The sequence below is a fragment of the Nelumbo nucifera genome, chromosome 5 (genome assembly GCF_055504915.1).
Source record: "Nelumbo nucifera cultivar China Antique chromosome 5, China Antique-T2T, whole genome shotgun sequence".
Lineage (NCBI taxonomy): Eukaryota > Viridiplantae > Streptophyta > Magnoliopsida > Proteales > Nelumbonaceae > Nelumbo > Nelumbo nucifera.
Window position 1 is genome coordinate 76,125,386 of NC_142653.1, and position 19,045 is coordinate 76,144,430.

The 19,045-nt window shown below is 41.9% G+C and overlaps 1 protein-coding gene across 5 annotated transcripts in view; it reads right to left on the reverse strand.

The window, feature by feature from the left end:
* The window catches only part of LOC104593943 (ATP12 protein-like protein), a 51,182-nt gene extending 35,672 nt beyond the window's left edge, over positions 1–15,510 (reverse strand). For 3 of the 5 annotated variants that reach the window (XR_016076412.1, XM_019197164.2, XM_010254049.3), the window contains exons 1-2: positions 14,915–15,509; positions 14,247–14,421 (exon numbers count right to left, since the gene is read on the reverse strand). Coding sequence is in view for 4 of the 5 variants with exons in the window: in XM_019197164.2 (XP_019052709.1) it covers positions 14,247–14,421; positions 14,915–15,382 (643 nt within the window). In the remaining variant the exon portion in view is untranslated. Of the gene's footprint in view, positions 1–14,246; positions 14,422–14,914 lie in introns of all 5 variants that reach the window. The other 2 variants (XM_088888352.1, XM_010254048.3) reach the window with 2 other exon arrangements.
* Positions 15,511–19,045: the final 3,535 nt, after the last annotated feature.

The window sequence follows — 19,045 nt, forward strand, 5'->3', positions numbered from 1 at the left end:
GAGTCTAGTGACATGTCCCTTAAGTTTTCACCTAATGCCTCCTTTCTCCTTGTGAATAAACCCTAGTTGATTCTAGGTCAAAGTAGAGAAGAAGAAAGAAGAAAGAAAAGAGAAAGAAAAAGAAGAAGGAGAGAAGAAGAGTATTCGGCCAGACTAGAAGAGAGAATATAAAAAATCACTCTCCTAGCTGACCCACATGAATTTTATTCATAAAACTTAGAGTTACAAGAAAGACAATTTTGTCCCTCATAGAAGATGGGACACATAACTTAAACTCAGATACAATAGACCTTTCACTTTCAAGAAGATACACCAGAATGACCAAAATATCCCTGACTCGAGCATTCTAACACTCCCCCTCAAGCTGGAGAGTATATATCATATAGTCCCAGCTTGTTACAAATGTAATCTATTCTTCCCCGAGACAATCCTTTTGTGAAGAGATCTGCCCACTGATTTCCTGAGCTCACATGAGATGTAGTTATTACCCCACTTACCACTTTCTCTCTCACAAAGTGACAATCCACCTCAATATGTTTAGTTCTTTCATGGAAGACGGGATTGGATGAGATGTAAACAGTAGCTTGGTTATCACAGTATAGTTTCATGGGTTTGTCAATTGAGAAACCCATCTCCTATAGTAAGTTCTTCAGCCATACTAGTTCACATGTGGTATGGGCCATAGCCCTATACTCTGCTTTTGCACTACTTCTTGCCACCACTGTTTGCTTCTTGCTCTTCCAAGTTACAAGATTGCCACCCAGGAAGGTACAATACCCTATGGTTGACCTCCTGTCTGATATAGAGCCAGTCCAATCAGCATCTGTGTACCCTACTATCACAAGAGTTCCTCCCTTTTGGTATAACAAACCACGACCTAGAGCACCCTTTAGGTACCTAACAATTCTCAAAACAGCTTCCCAATGAGGAACCCGGGGATGTTGCGTAAACTGACTTACCACACTCACAGTAAATGATATATTTGGTTGGGTAATGGTCAGGTAGTTCAACTTTCCCACCAACCTTTTGTATCTTCCAGGATCATCAAACTCTTCACCTGCATCCACACTTAACTTGGCATTGAGTTCCATAGGAGTCTCTGCTGGTTTAGCACCTAACAACCCTACTTCTTCAAGTAGATCAAGAACATATTTTCTCTGACATAGGTTGATCCCCTGTTTTGACCTCGCAACCTCTATTCCTAGGAAATACTTTAGCTTCCCCAGATCTTTCGTATTGAAGTGATCCTGTAAGAATTTTTTCAGCTGTCACTTCCATTGCTGTCACTTCCAGTTATGACAATATCATCCACATACACGACTAGCAAGATTTTCCCATCCTTTGAGTTATGGCTGAACAGAAAATGATCAACCTGGCACTGTTTCATTCCAAAGGCCTTCACCACTTCACTGAACCTGCCAAACCATGCACGTGGAGATTGTTTCAGTCCATAGAACGCCTTTTTGAGCCTGCACACCTTACTAGCCTCCCCTTGAGCAACAAGCCCTGGTGGTTGCTTCATATACACCTCCACAACAAGATCACCATGTAGGAAGGCATTTTTTATGTCAAGTTGTGCGAGAGGCCAATCATACATAGTAGCTAATGAGATTAACACCCGAACTAAACCAATTTTAGCCACAGGAGAGAATGTCTCCGTATAGTCCACACCATATAACTGAGAATAGACTTTGGCCACTAACCGTGCCTTCAATCGTTCCACACTGCCATCAGGAAGATGCTTCACTGTATAGACCCATTTACACCCAACAGTGTGCTTACCACCTAGGGAGGTAAGGGCTTCCTGTACAGTCTTGGGAATGGGAACCGATGAGAGTAATGATATAAACTTGCAATGAGAAGTAGAAAAGTGAGCAGTGGAAACATAGTCTGAAATGGGGTGAGAAGTACAAGTATGTTTACCTTTCCGCAAAGCAATAGGGAGATCAAGATTTGAGGGTGAAGGAGCAGTAGCAGGATCTGTCGACAGGTGCTGAAGTGGAGGAGGGGCCGAAGCACTTCTGCGGGTATACACTTGAGTAATTGGCGGCCTCTCTGTAGTAACATGCATATGATGTGCATCTGCAGTAGGAATGACAGCTACGGGAAGAGGGTCCACAACCGGTACAGGAAGAGGAACCACAGAGGGAGAAGAAGAGACCCCAACATCTGAGAAAAATGGAACTGATTCAAAGAAAGTGACATCAGAGCACACAAACGATTTATGAAATTTTGGGTTATAACACTTATACCCTTTCTGAGTCCTCGAGTAGCCAAGAAAAATCCGTAGCTCGAGCATCTAGCTTGTCTACTCCAGGCCCCAAGTGTTGAACAAAATAAACACAGCCAAAGACTCTTGGGGTGAGAGGAAATAGAGACAAAGTGGGAAACAACACGGAGAAAGGGGATTGACTTCCAAGGATTGACATGAGCATCCGATTTATCAAAAAACAAGATGTAAGAACATCACTCCAAAAATGCTTTGGGACATGCATATTGATCATCAAGGACTGAGCAGTTCCAAGAAGATGTCTATTTTCCCATTCAGCTACACCGTTTTGTTGCGGGGTGTAGGCACAAGAAGTTTGATGAATTATTCCATGATGTTCTAGGTATTGCTGAAATGGTGAGGAGATGTATTCTTTGGCATTATCGGAGTGAAGTATTTTCATATGAACACCAAATTGAGTGCGTATTTCAGCATGGAATTTCTGAAAAATAGAGAACAATTCACTACGGTCTTTCATAAGATAGATCCATGTCATCCTTGAAAAGTCATCAACAAATATTACAAAATACTTAAACCCATTGTATGACACCACTTTAACTGGACCCCATACATCAGAATGAACTAAAGCAAAAGGACTTGAGACACGACTATCAATTCTTGGACTAAATGAGACTCGATGATGTTTTCCCAACTGACATGACTCACAATCTAATGATGAAAGATGACTCAAGGAAGGAACTAGCAGCTTCAAAGCCTTGAGAGAGGGATGACCAAGTCTGCAGTGCCATTGGAGAGGAGTAAGAGACGACTGAAAAGCCATTGGGGGGCCACCACCATCAAGGTAATACAAACCACCTGCTTCATGCCCTCCCCCAATCTTCTTTCCCGTCTTGAGATCCTAAAACACACAAGAATAAGGATAGAAGGTTACAGAACAATTAAGGGACTTGGTTAATCTGCTAACAGACATAAGGTTAAAAGGGAACTTAGGAACATATAAAACAGATGCTAAAGACAAGGAGAAGAGATCAACATCACCAACACCACAAATAGGAGATGTAGAACCATTAGCAAGTGTAACTGTCTGAGATGTGGAGGAGCGAGAAAGGGAAGAAAATACATCAAGAGTCCCAGACATATGGTCCGAGGCTCCGGAATCAATGATCCAGGGTGAGGCTTTGGAAGCTAAGCAAGTCATACTTGAATGGGCAAGTGTAGCTGTGTTCTGCTGAGATGTTTGAAGGAACTGCTCATATATTGCCCGTGGTACACTCACCATTTCCTGCCCGGAAGCACAAGTGGGTGTGGAGGGGGTTGGGGCAGTTTGCTGGCTCTCAGTAATTGTGCTACTACTCTTAGATGTAGCATGGTTAGCCCAAGTGTTGGGTGGATCACGCAAATCATAGCAGAAATTAACTGTGTGCCCCTCTGAGCCACAATGTGTACATTTTCTCTGAGCATTACTCCTTCCTTTTCCATGGCCTCCCCCTGACTCTCGGCCTCCAGTCCGACCACTAGCCCGGTTAAACATGTGTCCACCACGGTTGCTTGGAGGGCCACTATTGCCACCACCACTTCTACTTCCACGGCCACTCCCTTTAGTCACTACCAAACCAGATCTATCAGAGAAGGAAGAATGTTCCACCGGCTCAATGGATGTCCTCTTAAGACGGGCAAAAACTTCTTTAAGTGAGGGGAGAGCTGATCCCCCCAATATCTGTGCTCTGACAGGCTCATACTCAGCCTTCAAGCCCACAAGAAACCTAGTCACATCAAGTTGTTCACGTTGCTGTTGTTGGATCTAGACATCTGATGTTAGAGGGTGATACACATTGAGCTCATTACGAATGTTCCTCAAACTTGCATAGTACTCTTCCAAGCTTTGACTCCCTTGCTTCAAATTGAAGTACTCTTGGTATAACTGATACACCCTAGTTGTATTGTCTTGTCCAGAGTACAACTTCTTAGCATGATCCCAGATATCCTTAGTTGTATCTAGGAACATGAAGTTCACACTAATCTTTGGTTCCATGCTGTTCCAGAGCCATGTCATTATCTATGCATCTTCTTGTTCCCAGTCACTAAACCCAGGGGAATCAGAGGAAGGTTTCTCCTCTCTTACATGTTTTACCTTCCTCTTGGCCTTCAAGAACACCTCCACAGATTTTGCCCATGGTACATAATTCTTACCATTCAACTTGATGGATGCCATTTGAACACTTAGATAGTCTGGAGAAAGCATGACACCTGTTTTATTATCATTCCCATTTTCAAATGAAGCCATCTTAATTATTTCACCTTCAAATATACAACACAACCTCACACTCTTTCACAAGGCTTATCTCACTTATAACACCACTAACTCCAGCTTCTTTAAATACACATTACACACCACACACTAAGGCTGAAATCACTCAGTCTTCACATCAAACACCTGGACTGCACACTACAGAACCATTCACCATCAACACACTAAGACTGAAATCACTCAGTCTTCACATCAAACACTTGGGCTGCACACTGCAGAACTGATTACACACAAGGTCCAGGAGATCAACTTTTAAATATTTAGAAACATAGATACACCAATCACCACGACACAACCACCACCAATCTACTGCTGTTGTGAACTTCAGCAGTCGACAACTCTTCTTTCAGCATACATATGAAGAGAAATGCAGAGGAACATGACTGAAATGCATATTAGTCACACCGAGCATCACCACAACCAACTTTTGAAGCAAAAAGAAAACATTCACAGTCCCTTACTTGGACAAGCAACAGTAGTGTTCATACCTGTCCACATTCAGCCCTCTTCGATACTGAATAGAGGGTTTAATATACCACTCCAACGACCACCACAACAGCAATCGGAGGCATTCTCACCTCCAGGCCCACAAAACGACAACTCCTTTTCAGCCCCTTATCGAACCTCCACTCAGGTCAGTCGGAAAAGAAGAAGATGACTGTGAAGGTTGGCAGCGAACCCAGAAAGAGAACATCAGCAAGAAAGAAGTGAGGATACGACCTTACAGCTCTGACACCATGTGAATAAACCCTAATTGATTCTAGGTCAAAGTAGAGCAGAAGAAAGAAGAAAAAAAGAGAAAGAAGAAGGAGAGAAGAGTATTCGGCCAGACTAGAAGAGAGAATATAAAAAATCACTCTCTTAGCCGACCCACTTGAATTTTATTCATAAAACTTAGAGTTACAAGAAAGACAATTTTGTCCCTCATAGAAGATGGGACACATAACTTAAACTCAGATACAATAAACCTTTCACTTTCAAAAAGATACACCAGAATGACCAAAATACCCCTGACTCGAGCATTCTAACACTCCTTTCCAAAACCTTTTTTGTTCCTAACCTTATTGGTAATCTGATTACTATTTGCCAACTTGTTGATGAAGGTTATACACTTACATTTTCTCATGATAGTTGTTTGATCTAGGATCAATAAACTAGGAAGGTGAAAGGGAAGAGACTAGGTTGGGCCGTCTTTTTGCATTGGAATTCGAGAATCCTTAAGCATCAACATCTTCTGTTTACTTTAGTTCATCTTCTTCTAGTTCTTTTGTTGGACAAATAAATAATATTTGGGATTTATGGCATAAACGATTGGGACACCTTCGTTCTGAAAAAATAAAGTTTTTATTTGGTTCTGGTTCTATTAAAGACAACGTTCCCTCTTTGCATACTTTTGATACTTCATGTGTTCCCTATTGTCTAAGATTCGCACTTTACCTTTTTTCACACACCTGAGCATGCCATTTCACTATTTGAGATTATACACGGTGATGTTTAGACTTCAATTATAGTTTCTCGGCTTGGATACAAGTACTTTGTTTTGTTTATTGATGATTGCACCAGGTACCCATGGATTTATTTTCTTCAACGTCATAAATGTACCTTATTGCCAAATGAAATGTCTCCCCCTTTTTGAAATCCATCTATTTCCTCCAAACCTCTCCACTTCTCAAAGGCTGCTCTGCTTGCAACATAACATTACTCCAACTGAAAAAATCAAAATTACACCTGTCAAGCAACTCCTTATCATCTTCACTCATCCATAACTGTCTGCCTTCACCCTCGTAAACTGCACTTTCATAGCCTGAGCAACTTTCATACCAAATGCTTGAAACCCTCATCCACCTCTATTATATATGATTAAGTATTCACCCTCTATTATCATTCATAACTCCCCTCTACAAACTGTTTTTTTAAGTAAATAAAGAAAAAGGCTGTATTAAATCAAAAGAAAATTACAATATATCTTGAGGTGATGAGGTAGCACGTCAATACAAAATACCTAGTTATCATAAGAACAAAAAATAATACAAGTTCAATTAGCTCAACCCTCCAACAAAAGATGCAAATCCCATGATCTGTTCCTCCTATCTACAAACTGTAAATATAAAAAATAAGGAATTGAAGCAGGGTCATCTGATTCAATTAACTTTCTAGCCACTAGCAATTGATTAAAATGATCCATTCCTCCTATATATTTATAAAAATCTACCATAAGCATTGCCAATGACCCAAAACTCCTATGTGCACCAGATGTGAAGGGGAAGACCCATAATGTATATCCAAAGCAATTTTTTAATAGAGAAGGGATTGAGCAAACCCACTGACAGATTCCACCTCCCTATTCTTAACTTTGAATCTAGCCATTGTTGACTTAGTCACTTGAATTTTCAAAATACTTTTTGCCTCCATCTTGTTTGCATGAATTAAAAGAAATAACCTTCCCCAAGCTTTCAAACCTCCACCAGTCACCAAGTGTTAACTCTCTTTTCATCCATGTGATGGCATCATTTACATCTGAATCTACTAAAAATGAGTCACTCTACAAAACATGCTTCAAGAAACTCATATCTTTTGTTGAAGATTAATCAGTTTTATGTTGTTTTTCTGAGTAGATGTTTTATGTTAGTTGTTAGATAGGAGGTGGGGACCACAGTAGTTATGTGAGTCCAAATTTTATTATGTTTTTGAGTCTTATATATTCTGTTTTATGTTTTGCCGCCCTATAAGGGCATAGTTGTCTTTGTATTACTCTATTACTTTTAGTATAAATAATACGTGAAGGGGGCGGTCAAATTACTGCTCTCTTTTCTTTTCAAGATCTCTTCTCATCTTCTCTTCTTCTCTTCTTCTCTTCTCTTCCTTCTCTCTTCAAGAAACTACCTTTTCTATTCATAGTTTTGAATTCAGCAGATTTCTACTTGGTATCAGAGCATCGGCTAGGATTTCTTGAAGCATCTCATGCAGCCCTAGATTGGCCAACTGCATGAAGTAATAAAGGGCTGATCGATCTGCTATAGATTGCCCAATTCTTGGATTTTTTGGTGGGATCTAATCATCAGGAAGATGATCTACTGTTCAGCATCAAAATCAGGAAGAATTGGAGTACAAGGAAGAGTCCCAGAAAAGTTGGACTCTTTGTTTTTTATCTGATCTTGGGCGCCCAGGTATTGTTAGTTTTCTTTTGATTTTCTGAAGAGGGCGGTTAAGTTTCTGGAATTTTCTGAGCCTCATAGAGTGATCAATTCACTCTTCTCTCTGTTGAGAGGCGTGGGGAGGAGAGAGATTTCTCTCCGTATAGGGTTTTCTTCTTCCAGATGGGTTGGTTTCTGTGTGTGTGTGTGTGTGTGTGTGATATTAAATTGTTTTTGAAAGGTCTCCAATCTATTTTTTCGTACTGCTGAACTGTTTGAAGTACGATGGAGAGTTGGAATACCGAGATGAAATCCACCGATACTGTGGGACTGAGTGTTGGAGGTAGTAGTGATATTTTTGGGTCTGGGATCATTACTACAGTAAAACTTGATGGTACAAATTATTTGGAGTGGGCACAATCAGCTAAGATGGCTATTCGTGCCCGTGGAAAATTAGGGTACATCACTGGGAAGGAGAAGAAACCTGATACAGACTCTTCCCGATGGGTGCAGGAGAATTACATGGTAATGTCCTGGATGTGTAATTCTATGTTACCTCATATTGCAAAAAAAATTCCCATGGGCTAATATTGCTAAGGAGATTTGGGATGGCGTGACTGAAACCTACTCTCAGAAGCAAAATGAAGCCAAAGCCTATCAGTTAAGGAATCAGGTGATAAGTATGAAACAGGGAGAAAAACCCCTTGCTGTGTATTTCTCCATGCTAAAAACCCTTTGGCAAGAAACAGATCACTTAGAAACTGTGGTATAGGAAAGTGTAAATGATGCAGCAACCTATCACAGACTGGTAGAGAGGAATAGGGTTTTTGAGTTCTTGGCAGGGCTAAACCCTGAATTTGACATTGCTGGGCAGCATATTCTTTCTAGGGAGGGTGTGACACTCTCTCAAGCCTATGCCTTTGTCTCTGGAGAGGAGAGTAGGAGGAATGTAATGTTGAGACAGCCTGGGATTGACCAGTCAGCTATGGTTAGTACAACCAAACCTAAGTCGAATGGAGACAGGGGGAGTAATGAGACTAAAAGGGAAGATAAGAAAGACTTGGTGTATGATTATTGCAAGAAGCCTAAGCATACCAGGGACACTTGTTGGAGGCTTCATCCAAATCTCATGCCTGCCCGGATAAGGAAGAAGAAGGGAAATGCAAATGTGGCCACTACAAGAGACTCTTCGGCCCCTCTTTCCCAAACTGATTGGGAATCCATTACAGTAGCAGCAATGAGAACAAAATTGGAGAGGTTTGGACAGCTTATGAGTAAGAAAGATTCACCTAGCTCTGGCCTTCCAGATGGACAGCAGAATGCAGGAGCCAACTACACCACTTCTTTTGCGCATATAGGTAGTTCATATGAAACTGCAAATCTTGCATCCACTTCAGGTAAGGAGGGATCTCCCTGGATTATAGACTCAGGAGCATCTGAGCACATGACTAATGCCCCTACCCTTTTCAGTTCCTATCAGTTGTGCTCTAGTAGAGACAAAGTCTCTACAGCAAATGGTTCACATATTCCCATTCCTGGGAAGAGGACAATTAGAGTGACCAATGATATAACTTTATCCTCTGTTTTACATGTTCCTAGACTTCATACCAACCTACTATTTGTTAGCTCTTTGACAAAAAATTTGAATTGTTCCTTGACCTTTCTTCCAGGTAATTGTGTTTTGCAGGATCTGGAGTCAAAGAAGACAAGTAGTCGTGAGGTGAATGGAGTCTACCTTCTGGATGAGATTCCGAGACATCAGGGCCACCATGTTAGCAGCAACAGTAGTAGTGGGTCAAAGTCAATGAACCAGATTATTCCTTGGCACAATCGCTTGGGACATCTTTCTTTTAGTTCTTTGAAATTTCTTTTCCCAAAGTTGTTTGAGTCTGTTCAGTTATCTATTTTGGAGTATGAGAGTTGTCAGCTAGGAAAGCATTGTAGACAGTCGTTTAAACCAAGTGATAAAAGAAGTACTTTTGCTTTTAATATTGTTCACACTGATGTATGGGGGCCATGTCATATCCCTTCCATGGGAGGAAACCATTACTTTCTCTTGTGTGTACTTCAGTTCTTGTGCATTTCTGGGGAGATGTAATCCTTACAGCCATGCATTTGATTAATTGTGTTCCTTCACGGGCTTTGAGGTTTAAAGTACCATTTAGTCTTCTTTTTTCAAATGGGGAGATATTTCACATACCTCTGAGGGTTTTTGGTTGTATTTCCTATGTTCACATTCTTGGCCCCCACCGCAAGATATTGGATCCTAAGGCCAAGAAATGTGTTTTTCTTGGGTATGCACAGAACCAAAAGGGGTATTGCTGTTATGACCCAGTGTAAAGGAGCAGATTTGTCACTATGGATGCTACCTTTTTTCAATCCACCTTCTTCTTCTCTAGTGGTTTTCCTCAAGGGGAGAGTTTTGGGGAGGAGAAGTTACAATCTGTTCCTCTTCCTGTATATTTGGTGCCTCTATTAGTTCCATCATCAGTTTAGCCAGCACCTCCATCATCAATTCAGCCAGCACCTCCATCAATTCAGCCAGCACCTCCATCAGTTTCATTACCTGAGCCACTATGGGCAGCCTCACAGAAATATCAGCGCCAGCAAACGATGGTTGACTCCATACATCCTCAACCCACACCACTCTCTATCAGTCCTTCTGAAACTCCAGATTCAACAGATACAGTTCCAGGTATTCCTCTTGAGCCTGAGCCTGTTATGTTTTCTAATGATAATGCTCTTGTACCTAACACCATTGTTGCAGCTAATCCCACTGATCTTGATCTTCCCATTGCACTTCGTAAAGGGAAGAGAAAGTGTACAGCCCATTGCATTTCACACCATCTTTCCTACAGTGCCTTATCACCCTCCTACCATGCATTACTTTCTTCCCTGGATTTTATGTCTATACCCAGGAATGTTACTGAGGCTCTCTCCAAACCTAAGTGGAAAACAGACATGCAAGAAGAGATGAAAGCCTTGGTTAAAAACCAAACTTGGGAAATAGTTGATCTTCCCCCAGACAAAGAGACAGTCGGATGTAGATGGGTATTTACAATGAAGTATGGGGCCGATGGCAAGATAGAGAGGTACAAGGCAAAATTGGTAGCAAAAGGGTATACTCAGACCTATGGTGTTGATTATCTAAAAACCTTTGCACCGGTAGCTAAGATGAGTTCAGTTCGTATTTTTTTATCTCTAGCAGCCACCTATTCATGGCCTTTGTTTCAGCTTGATGTCAAAAATGCTTTCCTCAATGGTAATTTACAAGATGAGGTATATATGGACATTCCAGCAGGTTTTTATGAAAATGTTGGTAAAGGAAAGGTGTGCAAACTCAAAAAATCTCTGTATGGACTGAAACAATCACCTAGGGCTTGGTTTAACAGGTTCAAAGGGGCACTTATCCGTTTTAGATACACACAAACCCAGTCTGATTACACCCTCTTTGTAAAGAGGAGAGGTGCTCTGGTGTTAATTCTAATTGTGTATGTGGATGATATAGTGGTTACAGGAAATGATCTGGAGGAGATTAATGATCTCAAAAAATCATTGCAGCAAGAATTTGAAATCAAAGATCTTGGCGAGCTCAAATACTTCTTGGGAATTGAAGTTGCAAAATCCAAGCATGGGATCTTCATCTCACAAAGAAAGTATGTACTTGACCTACTGCGGGAGACTGGGAAGCTAGGGACCAAACTAGCAAACACTCCTATTGATCCAAATCATAAAATTAATGATGTGGATGGTGAGTTGGTAAAAGATGTGAGGAGATATCAAAGGTGGGCTAACTGCTATATCTATGCATGACACGACCAGATATTTCTTATGCTGTCAGTGTTGTGAGTCAGTACATGCATGCACCTCGGGTTCAGCACTGGGAAGCTATTGAGAGGATACTTGCATATCTGAAAAAGCACCCTAGTAGAGGCATTCTTTTCTCAAATCATGACAATCAAAAGCTAGAATCCTATACAGATGCAGACTGGGCAGGATGCTTAGATGACAAGAGGTCTACATCAGGAGTGTGTACCCTTGTAGGTGGAAACTTGATCTCCTGAAAGAGTAAAAAGCAAGTGGTTGCGGCAAGGTCAAGTCTAGAGGCTGAGTATAGATCTATGGCTCATGGTGTCTCAAAACTTCTTTGGGCTAAATCTCTTTTGATTGAGATTGGGGTAAAAGCAGAGGAACCTATGATGCTATACTGTGACAATCAAACTACAATCAATATTGCCCATAATCCAATTCAGCATGACAAGACAAAACACATTGAAGTTGATAGACACTTTACAAGAGAAAGGGTAACGTCCGGAGAAGTCTGTTTGCCTAATGTCTCTTCAGAGTTGCAGCTGGCTGATGTGATCACTAAAGGGGTGGCAAAGAACAAGCTTGAACATGATCTACACAAGTTGGAAATGTGTGACATTTACTCCCAACTTGAGGGGGAGTGTTGAAGATTAATCAATTTTATGTTGTTTGTTTGAGTAGATGTTTTATGTTAGTTGTTAGCAGTGTCTTAAAAGGCATGGGGAGGCGCTCCCAAAACGCCCTGAGGCATATGCCAGAGGTGTTGACACCTCTGAGGTGTACGCCTCTTGTGCTTTTCTCATGAGGCATGCTAGAGGCGTATGCCTCTTGCGCCTCATGCACATCTAATATGAAAATATAGAAAAAAGAAAAAAGAAAAAAAGAAAAAAGGGAAAGGAAAGGAAAGGAAAAGAAAAGAAAGGGAAAGAAAAGGAAAGGAAAGAGAAGAAAAAAAGAGAAAAGCAAAGAAAAGAAAAGTAAGGGAAAGGAAGAAAAGATAAGGGGAAAAAAAATGGTTTGCACCCTGTCCCTTCGGCTCTTCGCTTCGACAAGACCCTCCCTTTGAACTACTATTATGCATCTTTATTCTTCTTAAATTAAAAGATTTTTATTAAAATAAAGAAAAAATGAGATCCCCCCTTCCTTTTCATCCTCCTCATAACCCCCCTCCTCTTAAGGAGGCTTACGCCTCCTTGTGTTCGGGAGGCTTACGCCTCTTGCGTTCGGAATTACGCCTCATGCCTCTAGGTTGTGGAACGCCTCGCACGCCTCCGCGTTTTAAAACACTGGTTGTTAGATAGGAGGTGGGACCATAGTAGTTATGTGAGTCCAAATTTTATTATGTTTTTGAGTCTTATATATGTTGTTTTATTTTTGCCGCCCTATAAGGGCATAGTTGTCTTTGCAATGCTCTATTATTTTTAGTATAAATAATAAGTGAAGGGGCCAGCCAGATTATTGATCTCTTTTCTTTTCAAGATCTCTTCTTCTCCTTCTCTCGTCCTTCTCTCTTCATGAAACTACCTTTTCTATTCATATTTTTGAATTCTGCAGATTTCTACTTATTTCTTTAAGCTACCATGCTCCAAAACTTTAATCTGGCATACAAAGCTCTTAGTACACTCACTCTGTTATCTCTGCCCAAAATCAGGTTGGGTCAATCAGGTTTTGGGTTCACAAATACCAAGTTGCATCCCTAAAGCCAACTAGGAAAGGGATACATGCATTGGACTTTACTCTCCCACACACCCTTATCATGCGCCCCTCCAGTTTTATTAATTTCCAACAAATAATTTCAAAAGGGAGGTGGTTACCTCACCCCTAAAATTTATAGTCAACTCATCCTATTATCAATTATCCTAAACAGGACATGAAGTTGGTAAACATCTCTAAATACATAATCACAAATCTCACAAACTGAAATTTTAATCTTAGATCTATTCTCAGGATATATTAATATTCAATTTACTTTCATCTATTTAATTTGCAAATTTTTTTGGAACCAAAAAGGGCATTATAGGCTATGTTAGGTTCTGTGGGCATTTCAAATAAACATTAAAAAACAGAAACGATTGGCTTTATGTGCATGAGGCGTTGGGAGAAACTTCAAATTCTGGTTTCTCCCAACGCCACAACATTTATTGAAATGAAATGCTTACCTGGAGCCCAACCAAACAACAAAAACAATAAATGTTTAAAGTAATGTTTTCAATTAAACATACAAAACACCCCATCTATAAATGCCCATGGAACCAAACACATACATAATCTCTACATCCACAGTCAAGTTAAAAGTGTCCATGACCAATTAACATTTTTGCATGGCCTTGTAGCAACAGAGTTTAAAGAAGAAAAGGAAATTTCTTAGAACTACAAACGGGTAACAAAATAGTAGGTCTAGTGACAGACTGAAAGTAATATTCAAAATCATGCCAAGAGGTGGTTTATCTCCGAAGTCCAGGCAATTTTCTCTTCTAGAAGAAAACCATTTGACAATTCTCGGCGACTCTGCTTCCATCAAGAATTTGAAAATTCACATTATAGATGATGGGTAGGCAAATTACACAGAAAAAAAAAAGAGAGAGAGAGAAAATCAATTGATAGAAGAACACATTGTTTTCAAACCCTCAGAAAGAAAAAAAAAAAATCATTCAAAATGTTCATCTGGTGAATATCAGATTGGAAGCATAGAACCTTCTTCACACAAAAATCCAACAAAACCACGTAAAGACTAAGAAGAAAAGAATATGATCAGAATACTTACCAAGAACTCCACTTGTTAGATCGTTGTCACCAGGAAAACGGCAGAATACCAAATCTTGATGAAACTTGTTCATCAGATGTTCAATAATTTTCATCCGCGTCAATGGAACTCTCTCCAATGCAGTACAAGCAAGTTTCATGAGAGGCATTGTAAAGGGTCTGATCCCATCTGTTTGCTATCAAAATTCATTATACAAGCTCCATTAGACAAAGGACAATAGAAAAGTAGAACCAAAACGCATATTAATTAAACAAAAAGACAATAAAAGACGAAATGAAATTTACATTAGAGGAAGATAAGATTGGATTTTTATTTTTTGATAAGTAACAAATTTCTATAATGGACAGGAAATATATATATAACATCCCATGCAGAGGTAGATATTACTACCTCTCCCAATTACAAATTACAATTGATTCCTATTAACCTCTTGCTTGCTTGGATAGTATATCAGCTAGCCCATTTGCAGATCATTGTAGCCATTGTATTTTTACCGATATGTTCCTTGTTAGCCATTTGATTTTTCTAGATTGGAATTTCTCAAAACCACTCTAGAATTATTGTGAATCAGAATTTACAACAAATCCAACAAACAACTAACCAAATTGGATAAATCTACCAAAAGGAATCAGATAGTTGTCACCAGGAAAGGAGAAGAAGAAGAGCACCTGATATTCCCATTCAGCTGCAATGGCCTTAGCAAGGGCAAGGGTAGGGAGCTTGAGGGGTCTCTTGGAGGGTGTCTTAAGGGTTCTATAATCGAGCATAACAGTCCACCCACACCCATCATCAGCTTCTCTTGTATTGACCTGTTTGTAGAACCGCTTGCCGACGATGGACCCTGTCATGAACGACATCGGCATAGTCACCGACGTTGAAGACGATGACGATTCCCGTTGGGAACTTGAACCCGGTGCCTTAACATAGATATTATCATCTCTCTTCTCCACATTTTCTCCTGCTCCGCCAGATGAGAATGTGAATGATGTCGAGGATGAAGTATCCAACAACTCCTCCTTTCCAACTGTTGAGACGACACTGAAATGGTAATTGTTAGAGTAACGTGTCGGAGAGAGAAATCTCCTGATCAGAGTGTTTTTAGATTTTAGCGTTTTCCATGCGCCAACGGCAGCCATTAACCCTTCTCTATCTTACCCAAGGAGAAAAATTAGAAATGTTTGAAATGGATCCTCTGTTCTACAACGTTGTCAAAAACCTAGATCAACCTCATCTCCCAAACCCCTAACTCGCCAACCTAAAACCCATTTAGTGTCCAGATAAGCCTAAAACAAGCTTTTTGTGATGTAAGGGTAAGTGTAGGTCCATTGATGATTCATCAAGGTAAGTGGTATTGATTATTGAAACATCGTCTCGTTGCCAAGAATAAGAGGAGACTATGCCAACAATGACTAAGATAAGTTTTTTAAACTATCCTTATAGTTTTAGTTAATTGACTAACTCAGTCCTTACTATTATTAATATATTATTTTTAAGTGTGTCCATTTCTAACAATTGACATCAAAATGAAATGCTAACTTTGTCATTTATTATTACTCAAATTTTCAAAATAAAATTCAATTAATAAAAATTTTAAAAAAGGTAATATAATGTCTGATGAATGATGATTTGGCCCGACCTCTTAACTAATTGACACGTGTGCGTGATTCAGCATATACGATAGCTCGGCATAGGCGGACCGGTACGTGGACATGACTCGACGCAGGTGATAGCTCAGCAAGTATCAGCTCGCCACAGAGTGAGCCCGAGTACGCCGATGTCCCAAGCTGCATTCTGAGTTAAGTTCATCCTAGTTCGCGAACTAGAACAACAAGTTCGCTCCAGGCTCAAGCAAGTGGGTCACCTCGAAGACAACTCGCCTCAGGCAAAATCACCTCGGCATGCCACCAGTAGCTCGTCGCAAGGTAGCTCGCTACAAAGTAGCTCACTACAGGGCGGCTCGACATTCTACGGGAAGTTTCTCATATGACAAAGCCGTACCTGCCAGACTGTTCTCGCGTCCCTCGTCTAACGGCGCAGCGCCTGCCAATTCAGAAGGTTGCGCCCCTGTCTCCTACCTGGCGGCGGCGTGCCTACAGGTTGTCTCCCAGCTGTCAGGATCGTACCATGCAATGGTCACTGTAGCCTGCCTGCTCTCGGCCCTGCCAGTAACGGCCAGCCACTCCGAGGTATGACCTGATAGAGGATCGCCGCAGCAGGGATTCAGGATCAACCCCACCGAACCTGTCAAACGCCAGTATATAAGCACTCTGACCCCTCAAAGGCAAAGGTATCGCATATTCACCACTCTCTAGCCCTCCAGTTAAGAAGACGAACTACACCCCTCTCAACGCGAAGGCGAGGGGAAATCTTAATGACAATTAAAGATGCACCATTTGTAAGGTGGCCACCCCGGATGAAGGGGACCCCACCACCAGGAATAAGAATATATATTGCCATTTCCATAAAGACCACGGTCATAGTACCGAAAACTGTAAAAGTCTCCGCGACGAGATTGAGGAACTCATCTGTCGTGGGTACTTAAAGAATTTTGTACAGAAAAGTAATAAAAGTCAGGCAGATCGGCAGAGGGAGTAGAGGAGAGACGCCCCCGAGTCCAATATTAGGCGAGCCGAGCAGCAAGAACCGCCCGAAGAAAGACCAGTCCGCGGGGTGATAAACACAATTACAGGCGGATCCATCGTCGCGGGCTGCACCACGGCGGCAAGGAGGACCTCGGTCCGTGAACTGGAGCATGAAGAACGGAACCCACCGAATCACCCACGGCCTGCAGACCCCATATCTTTCACCAAGGACGATGCGCGAGGAGTCCAGTACCCCCATGACAACGCGCTAGTCATAAGGATGAAGATCAATGACTTCGAGGTCAGACGTGTCTTGGTGGATTCAGGAAGCTCAACCGATATCCTGTTCAGAAGCACCTTTGACAAGTTATAGTTCCGGGATAATGACCTCCAGCCCGCGACACCCCCTAGTGGGCTTCAGTGGAGAGGAGTTAGGCCCCTCGGCCGAATCTCATTTTCTGTAGAGATCGGGACGTGGCCCAACGTCGCAAGATTTGTGCACACCTTCCTGGTAGTAACCACACCTTCCCCGTACAACGCCCTTATAGGAAGGCCCATCACCCACGCGCTTCATGCCGTGGTGTCCACCTACTACCTGACGATAAGGTTCCCCATGGACTTTGGCATAGGAGTAGCTCGAGGTGATCAACTCGAGTCCCAAAGGTGTTATGCGGCGGCCCTCAAAGGGAAAGCCAAGCTGACAGAATGTGTTGAGCTCGAGCGGCCTGTGGAATACCCTGAAGAACGAGCCACGCCGATCGAGGAAACGATCTCCATCCCAACTTCAAAGGAAGACCCGACCAGGACCCTCCAGATTGGAGCAACAATAGTGGAACTCCTTCGAACTCGGTTGATAAGTTTCCTACTCCAAAATTTAGACATATTTGCATGGTCCGCAACAGAAATGCCCGGCATAAACTCGAAAATAATTACTCACAAGATAAATACTGATCCCCTAGTCAGGCCCGTTAGGCAAAAGAAATGCAACATCGCCCCGAAGCGCTGGAAGATAGTCGACGAGGAGGTCGGAAAACTTCTCGCAGCCGATTTCATCAGGGAGGCCCATTACCCGAGCTGGGTGGCTAACCCCGTTCTAGTTAAAAAGGCCAACGGTAAATGGCGCATGTGAGTCGACTATACCGACCTAAATAGGGCTTGCCCAAAGGACTGTTTTTCGTTCCCCAAAATCAACTGTCTGGTGGACGCGACCTCAGGGCATGAGTTGCTGAGTTTTCTAGACGCGTACTCGAGCTACAACCAGATCAAGATGGACCCTGCCAACGAAGATAAAACGACTTTCATTACCGAACTGGGCCTGTACTGCTATAAGCTCATGTCCTTCAAGCTGAAAAATGCCAGGGCGACCTACCAGAGGCTTGTAAATCGAATTTTTGAGCCACTGATTGGCAATAAGGTTGAATGTTATGTAGACGACATGGTCGTCATGACCCAACTTTCGAACTATTTAATAAGTGACATGCAATGCGTATTTGAAATCTTGCGCAAGTATAATATGAAACTAAACCCGAACAAGTGTGTCTTCGGTGTCACATCGGGAAAATTTCTGGGCTACATAGTTAGCCGACATGGCATCGAAACCAACCCTGAAAAAATAAAGACCATCCTGGATCTAACCCCACCCCGCAAATTGAAGGAGGTTCAGAGGCTAAATGGTCGTATAGCTGCCCTGAGCCGCTTCATGTCTAAGTCGGCAGAACGCTGCCTGCCTTTCTTCAAGGCCATTAAGAAAAGTAAAGACTTCGAGTGGACTGAGGAATGCTAGTCCGCCTTTGACGAACAAAAAAATTACCCGACCAGCATACCGGTTTTAACCTAGCCCGAGGAGGGCGATGTTTTAAAGCTGTACCTCTCCACAAGTGACGAGGTAATCAGCTCGGTACTGATAAAAGAAGTAGATTGGGTCCAACGACTTATCTACTACGTGAGCAAAGTTTTGCAGGATGCCGAAACTAGGTACCCAGAGATCGAGAAACTGGCATATGCGCTGATCACTGCAGCTCGGAAACTTCAGTCATACTTCCAAGCCCACACGATTGTTGTCCTTACCAATCAGCCTCTAAGGCAAGTACTGCTCAAGCCCGAGGTATCTAGGAGGCTGACGAAGTGGGCTATAGAGCTCAGTGAATACGACATTCGGTACGAACCCCGAACAGCAATTAAGGCCCAAGCCCTGGCCGACTTCGTGGCAAAATGCAC